A 17,299-nucleotide genomic window follows, 5' to 3' on the forward strand; every position below is an offset into this window, starting at 1 on the left:
TATGAAGAAATTCTACTCTAAAATCTTTATATTCTCATTCAGCCAAACCAGCTAAAGATGCACGAGGTTACGGACTGCATCCCCGTTCCACCTCATAGTGTATAAAAGAAAAACAAAGCCAGGTTTGGAAGGAAAGGGGAGCCGGGTTCTATAAGAGGGGAGATTTGGCCAAGACAGGGTACCAGGAGCCAAGAAGAACTTAGGGGCAAGTTCTGGGTACTGTTATGATTTAACTCTTAGTCTCAATAATAAATAGCTGCCAGTTTGCAATTGCTCACTGTGAGCCTTGTGTTTTATATTTAACCATCTCAGCGACTCTGTGAGGTAGGTATGGCTTCACAGATGTACAAGCTGAGGCTTTAAGAAATCAAATAATCTCCCCAGTGAGATGCTACTCCTGAGTGTGCAGACGGGATTCAAGAGGAGCCTTCCCGCATTCAAATAGCTGGATTTTAAGCTCTCCTCCAAATATATATTGTTTTTTCCTCCATCTAAAAGTAATAAGAGACAGGAGGATCTCAGTTTCAAGGCCCTCCTCAGTAACTTAGGGAGACCGTATTTCAAAATTTAAAAAAAATTAAAAGCTGATGATGTAGCTCAGAAGTAGAATGCCTGTGTTTAATCTTCAGCACCAAATAAATAAATAAAAGTAATATGCTCGTAATGGTAAATGTAATAACTAGAGAAAGTACGAAAAAGAAGCATGCCAATCACCTTCAGCCTCGGCCCCTAGGAACACACTAACAACACATCTTCGTACAGTCCCCCCCCCCCTTTGCTTGTTATTCTCCAGAGAATATTTTTGTTGATTTTTGGTGCTGGGGATTGAATGCAGGGCCTTGTGCATACTAAGTACTTGCTCTCCTACCAAGTGGTATATCCCCGGTCCAGGACACAATTTTTGGTTCTGCAAAGAGAAGTAGAGGTTTCTGGGCTGCACTGAGGAAGAGCCCCTCACACCCAGCCAGTGTTTTCTAAAGAAATGGACTCTGAGATGTGAGTCCACATGGGGGAGGGTATTGCTGAGCAGGAAGGAATCCGATGAGAAGAAGGTAGGAAGGATGAGAAGGGAAAGCAGCAGGCTTGGCCAGTGGGAAGAGCAACGAATCCAGGAAGCCGGGGAAGAGATGTCACCTGTCTCCTTGGGTGTCTAGGAGGGGGTGAGGGTGGGATGTGGCATCTCTGCCTGCAGACCCCGGTCTGCCCTGAGTGGCACTTGGGAGTGCCCAGGAAACCACTGGTGCTGGCCAAGTAACTAACTAGATAACAGATGAGGGATGTTGCTAGATAACAGTTAAGGGACTTGTAGATATGTTAGCATTCAGTGTCCCCGACAAAAGGGGAGGCTGCCTGCCTAGAAAGTATGGAAGAGGCAAATGCACAATGACCCCGGCGGCGCAGGGCCCTGGGGCGCCTCCGCCAGTGCACACAGGAGCCTTCTTCATGTCAGGTCTGCAGGGCCAAAGGACTGAGCAAGAAAAAGCCCTGCTCCCCAACTTCAGGACAGCAGAAAGGAGAAGATGGTGCCGGGGTGGAGGGCTAGGGAAGGGCAGGGCTGGAGCTGGGCCTCTGCCCACCCCATTCTGTGGAGGCCTATACACAGAGCAAGGTGCTTCTTCGTCTTCCATTCTGGTGTCTCCTTCACCTGGTCCTTAGAAAAAACCTAGGACTGACTATTCTTTTCCCTCCCCTTGGTAAGATGGCTTAGACAGAAACCAGAAAGAAGAAAACAGAGCTGCTGCTTTTTTTTTTTAATTGAGTCTGTTTTTCCAAGAGCTGTTGACTCAAATGTTCTAGTTGCTGATTTACATAGCCACATATATATGACTTGCCCGCATTCGTTTACTACAAAAAGGCAAAGAAATATGTTTTGGATCCTACTCTTTTCTTTTGCTTTGTCTAGTTGCTTATGGTCCAGCTGGACCCATAAGAATAATCACCCACCCTGAAGCAGTGTTTATAGTGCAGGTGACCAAATCACATCATTTCGCCTTTTGTCAGCTGTGCATTTTTGAGAAAGTTACAAAACACTTCTAAGGATGTTCCTCAGCTTCTAAAATGGGGATTTCTTTTATTTTTTCTTTCCAGATCTGGAGATGGAACCCAGGGGCATTCGACCTCCAGGCTATACCCTCCGCCCTATTTTTTTTTATTCTTTATTTTGAAACAGGCTCTCACTGAGTTGCAGAGGGCCTCACTAAGTAGCTGAGGCTGTCCACGAACTGTGATCCTCCAGTCTCAGCCTCCCGAATGCTGGGATTACAAGCGTGCGCCACCACGCCCGGCTCAAAAGACGGGGATTTCAAAAGATAAAATGGCCTGGCACATAACAGGCAGCCATTGGGGATAATTCTTAGAATTACTGGGATTTCGAACTGAAGGAGACTTTATTCATCCAGGCCGAGTTTTAGTTGTAGCTGAAGAAATGAGGTGCCCAGTTAGGACTGGAGCTCCAGCTTTGCTGACAAATGCACCTTCCACCTCCCCTGTCCGCCCAGATGTCGCCCAGTCCATACAGAGCTCCCAGGCACCATCAGGCTTGGCCTTGGAAGGCATCAGCCCACCGTGGCAAGTGAGCCTCTTCCAGGATCCCTTTTTCTCTCGCTGCAGGCCACCCGTGGGCAGCCCCCCTAGCAGCTCTGTCCTGAGAATTCAGCAGGGAAGAGGGAGCTGACACTGGGGAGGAGCAGCGTGCCGGGGGTGGCTCTGCCTGTTGTTCCAAGTTTCCATTCTGGATCCAGCTGGGGTGGGTGGTGACAGCAGGTGGGGTCCCTGCACACACGGTTGGAGAAGATACCCCTTCCTCCGCTCAGCCTTCCTACACCTCCACAGCTGCCAAAGCCAAGGAGGAGAGGCCAGTCAGGAATGTTTTCTTATGGTTGTGGCCTTCTTTTGGAAAGAAGCTTCATGGTTTCCTGAAAATATCCCAAGAAACATTTCAGCTCTGTGAATCAAAGAAAACAGGGAGTTTTGTTTCATATTTTTAAGTGATGAAAAACCCATCAAGGAGAACTCTAGACCTGAAAAAGACAAAGAGTGTGTCAGGATCCTCCATACAACACCACCTAATAAATGTGCTTAAGCCAGGCGTGGTGGTGCACGCTTGTAATCCCCGCGCTTGGGAGGCTGAGACAGGAGGATCGCACAGGTTCGAAACCAGCCTTATCTACTGAGTGAGGCGCTCAAGCAATTTAGTGAGACCCTGTTTCCAAATAAACTATAAAATAGGTCTGGGAGCATAGCCCAGAGGTAGAAAACCTCTGGGTACCACCCCCAGTACCATCAAAAAAATAAATAAATAAAATAAATGTGCTTACATCAATCTCAGGCATCCTGGACCAAATCAAAGAGCTGTGAAAGCTAGGCATGGTGGCATGCCTGTAATCCTAGAACTTGCGCGAGGCTGAGACAGGAGGATCACAGGTTTGAGAGGAGCCTCAGCAACTTAGTGAGACCCTGATTCAACATAAAAAATAAAATCAGCTGGAGGTGGTGGCGCACACTTGTAATCCCAGCATTGGAGAGGCTGAGACAGGAGGATTGTGGTTCGCGGACAGCCTCAGCTACTTATGCCCTTTGGAATTCAGTGAGACCCTGTTTCAAAATAAAGAATTAAAAAAATAGAGCTGGGGGTGTAGCTTGGAGGTAGAATGTCCCTGGGTTCCATCCCCAGTACCACAAAAAAAAAAAAAAAGGTACAGGCTGGGAGTATAACTCAGAGATAGAATGCCCCTGGGTTCATTCAATTCCCAGTAACACACACACACACACACACACACACACACAAAACAATACAGGAACAAAAAGAACTTGTGAAGCCCAGAAAATTGAAGACAGCCGGGAAGGCATTATGGGGAACCTGGGCTTGGGCATCTGGAGTGAGTGTGTGTGTGTGTGTGTGTGTGTGTGTGTGTGTGTGTGTGTGTAGTATTGGGGATTGAACCCAGGGGCATTCTACCTCTGAGCTATACCCCCAGCCCGATTTTTTATTCTTTTACTTATTTATTATTCTTAATTTTTTGGTGGTACTGGGGATGGAACCCAGAGGCCTTCTACCTCCAGGCTACACTCCCAGACCTATTTTTTTATATTTTTTATTTGGAAACAGGGTCTCTTAAGCTAGCAGAGGCTGGCTTCGAACCTACATGATCCTCCTGTCTCAGCCTCCCAGGCGTGGGATTTACAAGCATGCGCCTCCACACCCGGCTATTCTTTTATTTTTATTTATTTATTTATTTATTTATTGCTGAAAATTTAAAGAAGTTTATTAAAAAGATAGAAATTCAGAAAATAGAAATACAGGAAATAGTTACAGCACCATGCCAAAATGGCATGAGGCGGGAGGGTGGCCCGGGCCAACTCACCACTCCCCTATTCTTTTATTTTTGAAACAGGGTATCACTAAGTTGTGGAGGGCCCCACTACGTAGCTGAGACTGGCCGCGAACCCAGATCCTCCTGTCTCAGTCTCCTAAGTACTGGGATTACAAGTGCGCCACCATGCCTGGCTGGGCATTTGGATTTTAAATCTGTGCTCCTGGGACCAACCTGTCTGGGATAGTAATCACTGAGGTCTATTCGAGCCCTGTCCTATTTTGGAAGCTGGGTAGCTGCTGGCCAGTGTGAGTGGAGTTGACTTACCATGTCTTTGTGACACCTGGGTCACTCATGTCTGAGAAGAAAAAGACTGTGTAAGCAAGGGAGATCCCCCGGCAAGGAATGAAGGCAAATGTCTCGAAACCACAGGGTCAAGTCCAAGGAGAAATGCTTTTATTTATTTATTTTTTTTTTGGTACTGGAGATTGAACCCAGAGGCATTCTACCTCCAAGTTACACCCTCAGCCAGCAGATTTTATTTCATATTTGGAAACGGTCTCACTGGGTTATTGAGAGTCTTGCTGACTTGCTGAGGCTGGCTTTGTCTCCACCTCCCAAGTACTGGGATTACAAGCATGTGCACCACACCCAGCTCTTCTAACATCATAGGGATCATCCCCTTCCCAGGCCACCACAGTTATACAGTAAGTAATGTTAGGCTGCAGAGGGGCTTGAAGGCTGAGTCCCTCACTGGTCCAGAGGCTAGCTTTTTTTTTTTTTGGGGGGACACTACCTGGGATGGAACCCAGGTGCATTCTACCTCTGAGTTACAGCCTGAGCCTATTGTTTATTCTTTATTTTGAAACAGGTTCTTACTGAGTTGCAAAGGGCTCACTAAGTAGCTGAGGCTGTCCGCAGACCACGATCCTCCTGTCTCAGCCTCCCAAATGCTAGGATTACAAGCTTGTGTCACCACGCCCAGCTCAGAGGCTGACTTCTGAAATCAATATCATTGGTTCCCTAATCTTTCCTTTCCTTTTTTATTTTTTGTATTGCGGGGGGCGGGGGGTGAGCCTAAGGGCATTTTACCTCTGAGCTACAACCTAAGCTCTTTTGAAAAAACTTTTTACTTGAAACACAATCTTGCTAGGTTACTGAAAGTCTTGCTAAATTGTTGAGGGTGGTCATCAATCTTTGATCCTCCTATCTCAGCCTCCCAAGTACTGGGATTACAGATGAGTACCACCACAACCAGCTTCCCTAATCCTTTCTACTGTCCACCAGGGTAGGCCATCCAAGAAATAAAAACCTCCTTTGGGCATAAGGATAGGTCTGATTATAGTCATATGTTTCTTAGTGATGGGGATATATTTTCAAAAATGTATCATTAGGCAGTTTCATTGTTGTATGAATATTATGGCGTGTACATACAGAGTATGACATCACTAGGTGATATCAACTTTTGGGACCACCAAGCTATCACATAGGCTGTCAATGACTAAAATGTTGTTATGTGGCATATGACTGAATTATTAGGTTAAACTGTGTAAAGTGTGTGTGTGTATGTGTGTGTGTGTGTGTGTGTATGTGTGTGTGTGTGTGTGTGTATGTGTGTGTGTGTGTGATACTGGGGATTGAGCGCAGGGACATCCTACCTTTTTTTTTTTTTTTTTTTTTTTTTTTTAGTGGTACTGGGGTTCCTGGAAGCCCTTCTACCTCCGGGCTACACTCCCAGACCTATTTTATATTTTTGAAACAGGGTCTCTAACGCCAGCGTGGCTGGCTTCGAACCTGCGCGATCCTCCTGTCTCTGCCTCCCAAGCGCGGGGATTACAAGCGTGCGCCACCACGCCCGGCTTGACATCCTACCTTTGAGCTACATCCCCAGCCCTTATTTCTTGCTAGGTTGCTGAGAGTCGTGCTAAGTTGCTGAGGCTGGTCTCGAATTATATGACCACTTTGGCCTACAGAAGCAATTATTTAGTATCAATTTAATATTATTATATAAAATAATCATAGCTCTCATTTATTAAGCAACTAGATTGTTCCAGAACCATTATGCATATCATCCTTCTCCATAACCCATAGAGATAGATATTATTATCCTGATTTTTTAAGATAAAGGAGCTAAGATAGGAAAAGATTATTAGATAACTTGCAGGAGATCATACCATTAGAGCAAGTGGTAGAACCATGGTTTGCTCTCTGGGCTGCATTAGGTTATCCAACTGAGTAGAGTTTAAAAATATACTGTGGCCAGGTATGGTGGCACATGTATGTAATACCAATACTTGGGAGGCTGAGACAGGAGAATTGCAGATTTGAAAATAGCCTTAGCAATGTAGCAAGACTCTCAGCAACCTAATGAAGCCTGGTTTCAAATAAATAAATAAATAAATAAAAAGGCATGAAGCTGGGTGTGGTGACGCACGCTTTTAATCCCAGCATTTGGGAGGCTGAGACAGGAGGATCGCAGGTTGCAGACAGCCCCAGCTACTTTGTGAGCCCCTTTGTGACTCAATGAGACCCTGTTTCAAAATAAAGAATAAAAAATAGGGCTGGAGGTGGAGCTCGAAGGTAGAATGCTCCTGGGTTCCATCCCCAGTATCGCAAAAAAAAAAAAGGGGGGAGTTAGCTCAGAGGCAAAATGCCCTGCCCTTGAGTTAAATCCCCAGTACCAAATAAACATACAAAAAAACTCTGGGTTCTAATATATAAATACTTGACTCTTGGCCCATTGATAGCATTTTTTATTTTTATTTATTTATTTATTTTTTTGCAGTACTGAGGGTGGAGCCCAGGGGCATTCTAACTCCGAGCTACATCCCTGCCCTATTTTTTATTCTTTATTCTGAAACAGTGTCTCACTAAGTTGCAGAGAGCTTCACTAAGTAGCTGAGGTTGTCCACAAACTATGATCCTCCTGTCTCAGCCTCCCAGATGCTGGGATTATAAGTGTGTGCCACCAGATCCGGCCCATTGATAGCTTTCTAAGTATGACTGTAGGTATGTTTTTAAACATTCCAATCAAGGGGCTGGGATGTAGCTCAGTGTCAAAGCACCTGCTTTGCAGGTGCGGTATTCTGGGTTCAATCCCCGGTTCCAAAAAGACAAAAAAGGAACCCCTTTAAACATTCCAATCAACAATTGTATAATGGCAAGCTAAGGTAATAATAAAAAAAATATGTCATAGTTTAATTGTCTAGGACTAAATTAAATAATGCCGTAGAGCCGGCATGGTGGTGCACGCTTGTAATCCCAGTACTTGGAAGGCTGAGGCAAGAGGATGACAAGTTCACGGCCAGCCTCAGCTACTTAGTGAGGCCCTCTGCAATTTAGTGAGACCCTGTTTCAAAATAAAGAATAAAAAATAGGGCCGAGGGTGTAGCACAGAGGTAGAATGCCCCTGGATTCCATCCCCAGTAACACACACACACACACACACACACACGCCTGTAAAACACTGTTATTGGAGCCTGCTTGTATTCCCAGTATTTGGGAGGCTGAGATAGGAGGATTGCAGGTTTGTGGCTAGCCTCAGCTACTAATTAATGAGCTTCTGTTTCAAAAAAAATAAAAATTAGGGCTGGTTGTGGCTCAGAGAATGTCCCTGGGTTCAATCCCCAGTATTCAAAAAAAAAAAAAAAACAGAAAAAAAAAAACAGTTATGCACCTGGAACAAGATAGTAGATAGTACTGATGAAATACTACTGACCCAATTCTTTTCTCCCTGGGAGCACTCCAAGAACTTCTTGCTAATACTGGTCTTTTCCTGGTCTTTTTTTATTTATTTATTTTTTGGTACTGGAGATGGAACTCAGGGGCATTCTACCTCCCAGCAACACCGCCAGCCCTATTTTTTATTTTGAAACAGGGTCTCACTGAGTTGCAAAGGGCCTCACTAAGTAGCTGACGCTGGCTTTGAACCTGCACAATCCTCCTCCAGAATGCTGGGATTACAGGCATGTGCCACCACACCCGGCTTGCCTGGTCTTTTTTTTTTTTTTTTTTTTTTTTTTTTTTGCCGGTCTGGGGATGAAACCCAGGGGCATTCAACCTGCTTCAGGCGAGTGCCCTATTTTTTTATTCTTTATTTTGAAACAGGGTCTCACTACACCCCTGCCCTATTTTTCTTATTCTTTATTTTGAAACAGGGTCTCACTAAGTTGTGGAGAGCCTCACAAAGTAGCTGAGGCTGTCTGTGAACCTCAGTCCTCGGGTCTCGGCCTCCCAAATGCTGAGATTACAAGCCTGCACCACCACGCCCAACCATCACGCCCGGCTTTTCCTGGTCTTTTTTGAAATGACATCTGCCCTTTTGTCTGGCACTTCTTCCAGCCTGTTGCTTCTCTTCTATGTTTGAGCTCAGCCTGGCTAACGGTAGAAAATGGAGATTCAATGGAAAAACAGTCTCTGGGCCTGGAGCCCTGGTAGGGGAATGCGGGGAGGAGACTGGCTCCCCGAGCAGTGCCCCAGGCTCTCCTAATTCCAGCTGAGCTCCCGTGCAGCTGGAAACTGGAAGCTAACTAGGAAGAGGCTGGCCTGCTGGGTCTTCTTTGCCCCCTCGAGGGACTCCTGGCCCTCGAGGGACTCCTGGACTGGGAAGGGATCCTTCTGAGCTCGAGGCACCCGCCTGAAGCAGGGCGATGGGCAGCCACATCCTAGAGTGCTGTGCCGTTCACCTCGCTCCTCCAGACCCAGCCCCTTCAGCTCTGGCCCCCTAGTGGCTGCAGGTGATGGGCCCCTGGCTCCCTCGGGTCCCTGGCTTTCTTGTAGCTCAATCCATCATGCACTTCTTTCCTGAAGTGGGTACACAACCGTGTCCACCTGGCCATGAACCTTCATTTTTCCTGCGTTGTCCCAGAAGGAAACACACACACACACACACACACACACACACACACACACACACACACACACACACTGTATCTCACACCCCCAGGAGCCCTCGGCTCAATCTCCCAGGGGTCCAGTCCTAACCTACTCCAGGGGGTCGCCCAGACACCTCCAAGAACTCCCTTTCTATCCCACCCTAGGAGAGCGCCTGCTCCAAGCCGGACGACGACATTCTAGACATCCCACTGGATGATCCCGGGGCCAACGCGGCCGCTGCCAAAATCCAGGCGAGTTTCCGGGGCCACATGGCTCGAAAGAAGATAAAGAGCGGAGAGCACGGCCGGAAGGGCCCGGGCCCCGGGGGCCCGGGCGGAGCTGGGGGCTCCCGGGGAGGCGCGGGCGGCGGCCCCAGCGGAGACTAGGCCAGGTGAGGCGGGGCTCGCTCTCAGCGCGGCTCCACGGAGCCGGAGAGCTAAGGGCGTGCTGGGGGTGGAGAAAGGCGTGGAGGGAGGAAAGGGTCAGAAGCCGGAGCCCTGGGCTGGGTGGGAGGAGGCTCCCAGAGCTCACTTGTTCCTCCCTCCCTCTCCACCCTGCCTTCTGTCCCGTCCTGGACCGAAGAAAAACTGAATATTTTCGAAGGTAACGAATATGCCCTCAAAAAGGCTGGGGATGAGTGGGTGGCGGGGGAGGCTCACTGGGGAGAAAAGGACCATCTCCCAACCCTTCCCTGTCCGCCCTCACCCTCCCAGCCGGGGCCTGCAGCCTGCACCTGCAGGTTCCCTGGTACACGGAGCCGCCTGCGGCTACGACGAGAGCACGTCTGGACCTGCACAGACACGCAGCCACCCTCGATCGGCTGCACAAGCCCGCCCAGGGCTGTGAACACGCCGCGGCGCGGTCGCGACCTGCTGCGGGGCTCGTTCAGCTCTGTGACTCGGGGGGTGGGCATCTGGGTCACTAGGGCCCCTGACATCCCCCGCCCAGAAGTCCTGGTTCAGATAGGGAGAAAGGGGGAAAGGCAGTTCCGGGAGAAGGCGGGTTCTCAGACCTTCTCTCTCCACAGTTCCCGAGGAGAGATGGATGCCGCGTCCCCTTCGCAGTGACGAGACTTCCCTACCGTGTTTGTGATCCCCTCCTCCCCATCGGCCTGCCAGCTTCAGGAGCCCCCCTGCGTCCCAGAGACCCCCTCTTCCAGGCAGGCTTCGTCGCGGAGTCGCCGAGTCCGTGCCCTTTTAGTTAGCCCTCCAGTCTAGCGTGGTCCCCTTTCACCCTTCCTCCCTGCCCTCTCCCCAAGCCCCACGCTCCCACCCAAATCTTCCTTTTGCTTCTCGCCCACCTCTCCCCGCACCCAGCATGCAGCTCTGCCTCCGCAGCCTCGGTGCGCCTCCCTGCGCGCACTGCGGAGGGCGCCCTAAGCGTTGCCCAAGTACACTCAATTTAAAAAAACAAAACAAAAACCAAGTCCTTTCGTTCTGCGCGCAGCGACAGGGGGCGCCCTGGGACTCTGTGCCCTTCCCGCCCCAGCCTAGCCACAGAACTTTTAGATCTGGGATAAGAGAGGGGAAGAGGGTTTTCATTATGTCGGATGCCCCTGGCTCTGATGGCAAGCGAGTCCCTGCCCCACACCTGCCTGTCATCTCCCCTCCTTCTCAACGCACCCCGAGAGCAGCCTCTTCAGCTCTCCTGTTGTTTATGCAAATGTCGAGCACCTGGAGGCTCGGTAGGAGGAGTCTCCCGCGGTCCCGCCCCTGCCCCTTCCGGCCCCGCCCCCGCCGGGCTCCTGGGGCTGTGGCCCGAAGGTTTTTAATTTCCGCGTGTGCATGTGACCATACTGGGTTGGAATGTGAACAATAAAGAGGAATGTCCAAGTGTTCCTAGGGTGCCGGGGGGAGGGAGTTTGGGTGCACGAGGCCACCGCTTGGAGCTTGAACAAATCATGTTTGATCAAACCAAAACGCAGAGGGGATAGCAGTGGAGAGGAACCTGGGCTGGAGCCCTACCCCTTCCATCCTACCGATCATCCTGCTTTCAAGTATCATCTCTGGGACTACATCAAGCACACTCCTTCCCTTACTGGTAAATACTCTCTGAGCCCCCTAGAGGAACTCGCCATTTGGCAGAAAGGAGAGGGAGACCGTATGGTACCCAAAGACTTTAATGAGCGTTGATGTTCCCCTCAGCGCCCTCCGGGGACCAGGGGGAGTCAGACAACAGTAGGGAGCTTAGACTTGGTGCTCGTCACAGTGCTGGCAGATGGGGACCTCTCCAGGAGCCCTTTGCTAGAATCCATCTTCATAGAAGCTTGCTCAGAAATTCCAGGCGCCATAGCATCCTCCCTGATGGACAGACACATTCTTACTGAGGCTAGAACCAGCCTTCAGAAGACCGCCATCGTCTAGCCCAGGGAATTTTACATTTTACTGTGCATGAGAGTCATCTGCAGAGCTTTGATTAAAATGAGAATTCCAGGCCGGGCGTGGTGGAGCACGCTTGATAATCCCCGCGCTTGGGAGGCAGAGACAGGAGGATCACGCAGGTTCTAAGCCAGCCGCACTGGCTTAGGAGACCCTGTTTCCAAAAATAAAATAGGTCTGGGAGTGTAGCCCGGAGATAGACCGGCTTCCAAGAACCCCAGTACCACCAAAATAAAATAAAATAAAATGAGAATTCCACGCCCAGTCTCTCCCAGCGTACAAACACACCAGAGTCTGATCTAGGAGGCCTAACAACTGGTCTGAAACTGAAAGTTTTAACAAGTTTCTGGTGATACCTGTCTAGGTCATCTGAGGACTACACTTTAAATTTTTTGGTCTGATCCAATTCTGGACCCTACAACTTGGATGACAAAAGCAGTTTTGGCCTCCCTGGCTCCACACATAACTAAATTCAGCTTTGTTCAGCTGATCAGGGCAAATTCAATGCCTGGTGCTCACCTCTCACCCCTACTTCCAAGTAGTCATATATATTATATATATCAATCAGTCATATATATGTGATTTATGCCTTATATATAATATATGCTTTATATATGATAATGCCTTAAAAATAGGAAAGTAAACACCTCAAGTATGAAGAGGCACAGGACAGTCCTGCCAACTGAGCCATCCGTACCCCAGTCCCTCCATCCTGTCCCCCTTGCTCACACACTTAAATGCATAGGCTCTGCTGCCACCAAATGCCAGGGTTGTGCAGCATTTGCTTCCCCAGAACACTTTAACCCAGGCCCTTTCTCCCTCCCTGCACTCCCTCCCCCCACCAGCCCTCCTGCTCACCGAAGATCACTACCCCCATAGGTCTCTTGGGGCTTCTTCTTCCTGTCTCTCTGGAACCTGATCAAGCAGAACGCAGCAACTGACAGCAGCAGCACACCCAGGAGCACCCCGATCAGAGTCCCAGCCACTCGGCCTTTGGAGGAGTCTAAGGAGACACATGCCCCTGAGAGCTACAGAACTCCCTTGGCCCATCCTCAGGCAGCTTTATGCAGCCTCCCCAAGTTGTGCTTTCCAGCCCAGCCTCTGCCCAACATCTCCTACCAGTCACAGAGAGGGTCAGCTCACAGGATGCACTGCCCATCTGGTTGGTGGCCACGCAGCGGTAGGTGCCCGAGGAGGTCAGGGAGAGGTTGGTGAGAATGAGTTGGCCAGACACCTCATCTGGAGGATGAAGAGGAAGTGTGCTATCACCCATCTGACTCACATTGAGCACCTGTTGTAAGGATACATCCATCCTTAAAATGACCCTGCCAGAGAGGGACCAGCCTCATTTGATTGGTGGAAAAGCTGACTTAGAGAAAGTAAATAATCTGAGACAAGTCAAAAAATAATTCCAAAGCCACTATAACTTCTACTCTCTTACCACCTCACACAGCTGCTTTTTCAGATATGGGGGGACGGTGCACACATTATGGTGATGGAACGGGGTGAGATGCTTACTGCCTGAGGTCAGGTCCTAGTGGGGGTTAAAGGGTTGATTACTGAAAATCGCATCCTCTGGGGGTGGCTCTAAGCTGACCCAAGTCTTTTTTGAAATGCTTATTTTAGAAGGCAGAACCCAGCCAGGCATAGTGGCACATGCCTGTAATTCCAGCGCTTGGGAGGTTGAGACCAGAGGATTGTAGGTTCGTGGCTAGCCTCAGCTACTCATAGAGACTCAGTTTCAAAATTAAGGAAATAAGATAAAACAAGGCTGGAGGTGTAGCTCAGAGGTAGAATGCCCCTAGGTAGGGCCAATCCCCAGTAGCAAGTACACACACACACACACACACACACACACACACACACACACACGAGGAAGAGAAGAGAAGGGAAGGAAGGAAGGAAGGAGATGAGGAGAGGAGGAAGAAGGAGGAGGAGGAGGAGAAAAGAGGAAGAGGAGGATGAGGAGAAAAAGAAAGTGACTTGGGGCTTCTTTCTGGGCTGGGGCGACCAGGAGAGACAAGGCCCAGAAAGAAGCCAAAGGAAGAGGAAGCTGAGAGGCTAAACTCTTAGGGTGTGGCTGCTCCAGAGAAGCAGCTAAATGATTTCAAGCAGTCCCTGCTACCCTCAGGGAAGATGGAAAGTTATTCATGACCTTTGAGAAATCTATGCCCTAAGCATGTTGTCACAAGCCTGAAATCCTAGTACTTGGGAGGCAGAGACAAGAGGATCTCACATTTGAGGCTAGTCTTGGCAACCTTGTGAGATGCTGTTTCAAAAAAAAAAAAAAAAAGGGCTGGAGGTGTAGCTCAGTAGTTGAGTGTCCACGGGCTTAATCCCCAGTACCACACCAAAAAGAGGGAGGGGGGAATAAATGCCCCCCAGATAGACAAATAGGAATCATAAGCGTGCCCTCTGCCTCTGCTTTCTTTCAGAATATAGGGAGAACATTTAGCAGGAGAAATGCTGCTCAGGAACGCAGGCACAGAGTGTGCAGGAAGACATAAAGGGAACCATCCAAGGAAGAGGCAGGGGAAGGTGTAGTGGGTTGTCTCCCACTCCTAGTCATAGAACTGTGGATGTAGTGTGTGGGGTTTCGAGAGCAGATTTAGCCAGTGTCCACTTCCCTCTTCCTGATGCCCTGTGCCCTTACCTTGAACCATGTTGCCAGGAGGTGTAGGGGAAGACCCCAGGTGCACCCACTTGTACACTGGCTTGGGAGCTCCCCGGGAAGAGCTGCATCTTAGTTCGGTAGAACCTCCCACGGCGGTTGGCCCGCTCTGGCTGCACAGGGGGTTGCTGGGGGGCACTGCAGAAGTCACAGGAGTGCCTCGGTGACCTTCTGGCCCCCAGCCCCTTGAGCTACATTTCCCGCGTCAAAACCCCTACCAAATAGTGGTTCGCTTTTCTTCACACCACTGCATCCCCGGGAAGTTGGAAATTCTGATTGCTAGCAAAATCTTCCTCAGGTGGACCCAAAATCTGCATTAATATAAGATCCACCCATGGGTTCCCATTTCTCTGGGCCTACATAGAGAAAGTCTCTGCTCCACAGGACAGCTCTTCAGATAGTTGAATACAGCAGCTATATACAATATGCTAGGTCTTTTCCATTAAAACATCCCTTGTCTCTAATTGTTTCTTGTGGTTGGTTGTTCACCTCTGTGCAGGCTCTAATTTGAGGTGAGCTGGAAGCTCAATAAACCAAGGGGGTGCTCAGTGATAGGGAGGGGCCTTTTCCTTTAATGGCCACTCCCTTGGGAGGGACAGAATCCAAATCTGAGTTACTAATGGGAGGTTCCTGACTAATGGATCCGGTGGGGGCATGACTCAGATCCCCATATAAGGAAAGGGCTTTCCCTTGGTTACTTTTCCTTTGTTACTAGGCCCTAGGGGAGGAGACATTCTCCATGAAGGGTGGAGCTGGAGTAGGACCTTCTAGTTTAGTAGAAGTCCTGGGGAGGGATTTCTAGCCCTGTTCTAGCCCTCTGCTTGGGCTAAAAATCAGGAGAAAGACATTTAGCAAGCCCAGCACAGGCTTCCAGTGTATGTGGGTGGTTAGTGGGTCCCCGGCCTGCCTTACCTAACACAGTAAAGTTGATTAACCCCAACCCGTTGGTGTAGAAGTCTGGCGGATTGTTAACTTGGCAGAGGTAGGTTCCGGTATCTGAGGATCGGACATCAGTCAATTTCAGGGTGGCCACCCCTGTTGTGGGGGGGTTCTGGAGCAGGCTGGCCCGCTCTGCCTTAGAACCAGTGGGGTAGAGATGGCCATTGGTGAAGTACAGGATCTGAGAAGAGGCAGAAGACACACATTGGTTCTCCCTTCTGCCTGGCATCAGCTCCACAGTGCTCCCACATGGAAGCCCAGTGAGTCCCCCCACTTAAGCCAGCCAGGGAGGTTGGCACTCTGTAGCCCCAACTTTGAATGAGTCAACACAATCCTATCAACATCACTCCTCAGTGTCAGTGGGTTTAGAATCCCAAACTGGGACTTCACTAACCCAGGAGAGTTGGATATAGACACCAGGAGAGAAAGAGATGATATCCAGTCCAATTTTTTTTTTTGGAAACAGGGTCTCTTAAGTCAGTGGAGGCTGGCTTCAAACCTGCGTGATTTGTGATCCTCCTGTTTCAGCCTCCCAAGTGTGGGGATTACAAGCGTGTGCCACCACTCCCCGGCTTCTTCCTCTCTCTCTCTCTCTCTCTCTCTCTCTCTCTCTCTCTCTCTCTCTCTCTCTTTTGTGGTGCTGGGGATTAAACCCAGTGGCATTCTATCTCCGAGCTACACCCCTAGCCCGATTTTTAATTCTTTATTTTAAAACAGGGTCTCACTAAATTGCTGAGGCTGGCCATCAACCTGCAATCCTATCTCAGGCTCCCAAATCCTAGAATTACAGGAATGTGCCACCATGCCCGGCTCCTATGTACCATTTTATTTATTTATTTATTTATTTATTTATTTATTTATTTATTTTGGTACTGGGGATGGAACCCAGGGGCATTCTACCTCTGAGCTACAACCCCAGCTGTATTTTTCATTCTTTATTTTGAAAAAGGGTCTCACTAAATAGGTCACCGCCTGCCACGAACCTGTGATCCTTTCTGTCTTAGCCTCCCAAGTACTGAGATTACAAACATGCACCACCACGCCCATTTACCTATTAATCCAACCAATGCTGATCCCCAAGCACCCCGCACCCCCCCACACACACACACACACTGAGTGGGCCCTAGGTTCCCAGCCAGTCCCCATGGCACATTCGCCCTCCACTCACGGGATGGGATGCTGAGGCCGGCTTTCCCGGCTGCAGGAAGCTCCACTCCAGAGCGAAGCTGTCTCCCACCGACGTGCTGTAGCTACAGGTCAGCTCGGCAGTGCCGCCCTCCGGGGCGCTCAGTGGCTCTGCGGGCACCGTCACCTCCACTGCCAGCCCTGGGGCTGAGGACGCAGAGGGAGACCAGGACCCCAACCCGGTGATCCAGAGGGCCCAACACACATTGCAGCGTCTACACCAAAGGTTGGGGACTCTTCCCCACATCGAAACCCTGATCCAATTCCTCCTTCTCAAAGCCTGAGATTTCCGGGAGGGAGGGAAGGGAACCACAGCCCAGCCGGATTTTTGTGGGTAAAAGGGCCAGGGCCGAGGCTGGGCCAGGTATGCGGGTGTGTTGGCAGGAAGAGGAAAACAATAGTCCTATGGTGGGGTGGTTAAGCCCAGCTCCCCGTCAGCTGGCAGGCCTCTTTCCTTCTGGACGCCCCCTGCCAGGCCCACTGCAGCCTCCTGGGCCCCAGGGCCCCTGCAGCCCTAGCCCACCCGGCTGCAATCCTGCAAGCCCCACCCTGCCTCTCCCTCCCAGCTCCTCACCACTGAGGCTCACAAAGCCCAGCAGGGCCCCGCAGAAGAAAGGCCCCCATGGCAGCCTGGTGGTGTCCAAGTCCTGCTGTCCTGCCATCTGTTGGTCTGTCTGGGTGTCTGGGTCTAAGTAAGAAAAGGCAGCACCCAAAGGTAGCCACCTGGTGCTGTGCTGGGCTGGAGTGAGACTGGCCGGCTATCTCAGAGCAAACAAGGGGAGAGGCCAGCACCTTCAGGTAGAGAAGGGCGGCTCCCTTCTCCAGACCCAGTTCTGAAACCACTCATGCCCTGCATCCTTTTCCTTCCTCTTCTCCCCAATTGCTGAAGCTTTCAGGCCTGGAAAAAGGAAAAAGGTCTGGGAATGGGGGTGGGCACC

The 17,299-nt window shown here is 49.9% G+C and overlaps 2 protein-coding genes across 2 annotated transcripts; one reads left to right on the top strand and one right to left on the bottom strand.

Moving 5' to 3' along the window:
- Positions 1–1,383: 1,383 nt before the first annotated feature.
- On the top strand, positions 1,384–9,574 carry NRGN (neurogranin; the record flags this gene model as incomplete). The annotated part of the gene is made up of 3 exons (XM_080718950.1): positions 1,384–1,450; positions 2,499–2,572; positions 9,353–9,574. 3 exons carry the CDS (start codon positions 1,384–1,386, stop codon positions 9,572–9,574), a joined length of 363 nt encoding a protein of 120 aa, XP_080575076.1.
- Positions 9,575–11,355: 1,781 nt separating this feature from the next.
- VSIG2 (V-set and immunoglobulin domain containing 2) lies at positions 11,356–17,023 on the bottom strand (the record flags this gene model as incomplete). Its single annotated transcript, XM_080693146.1, has 7 exons — positions 11,356–11,488; positions 12,425–12,569; positions 12,686–12,805; positions 14,220–14,375; positions 15,150–15,357; positions 16,345–16,508; positions 16,936–17,023. The coding sequence occupies 7 exons, from the start codon at positions 17,021–17,023 to the stop codon at positions 11,356–11,358; spliced, it is 1,014 nt and encodes a 337-aa protein (XP_080549272.1).
- Between the last annotated feature and the right edge of the window lie 276 nt (positions 17,024–17,299).

The sequence above is a fragment of the Muscardinus avellanarius genome (genome assembly GCF_963383645.1).
Source record: "Muscardinus avellanarius genome assembly, chromosome: 1".
Classification (NCBI taxonomy): Eukaryota; Metazoa; Chordata; class Mammalia; order Rodentia; family Gliridae; genus Muscardinus; species Muscardinus avellanarius.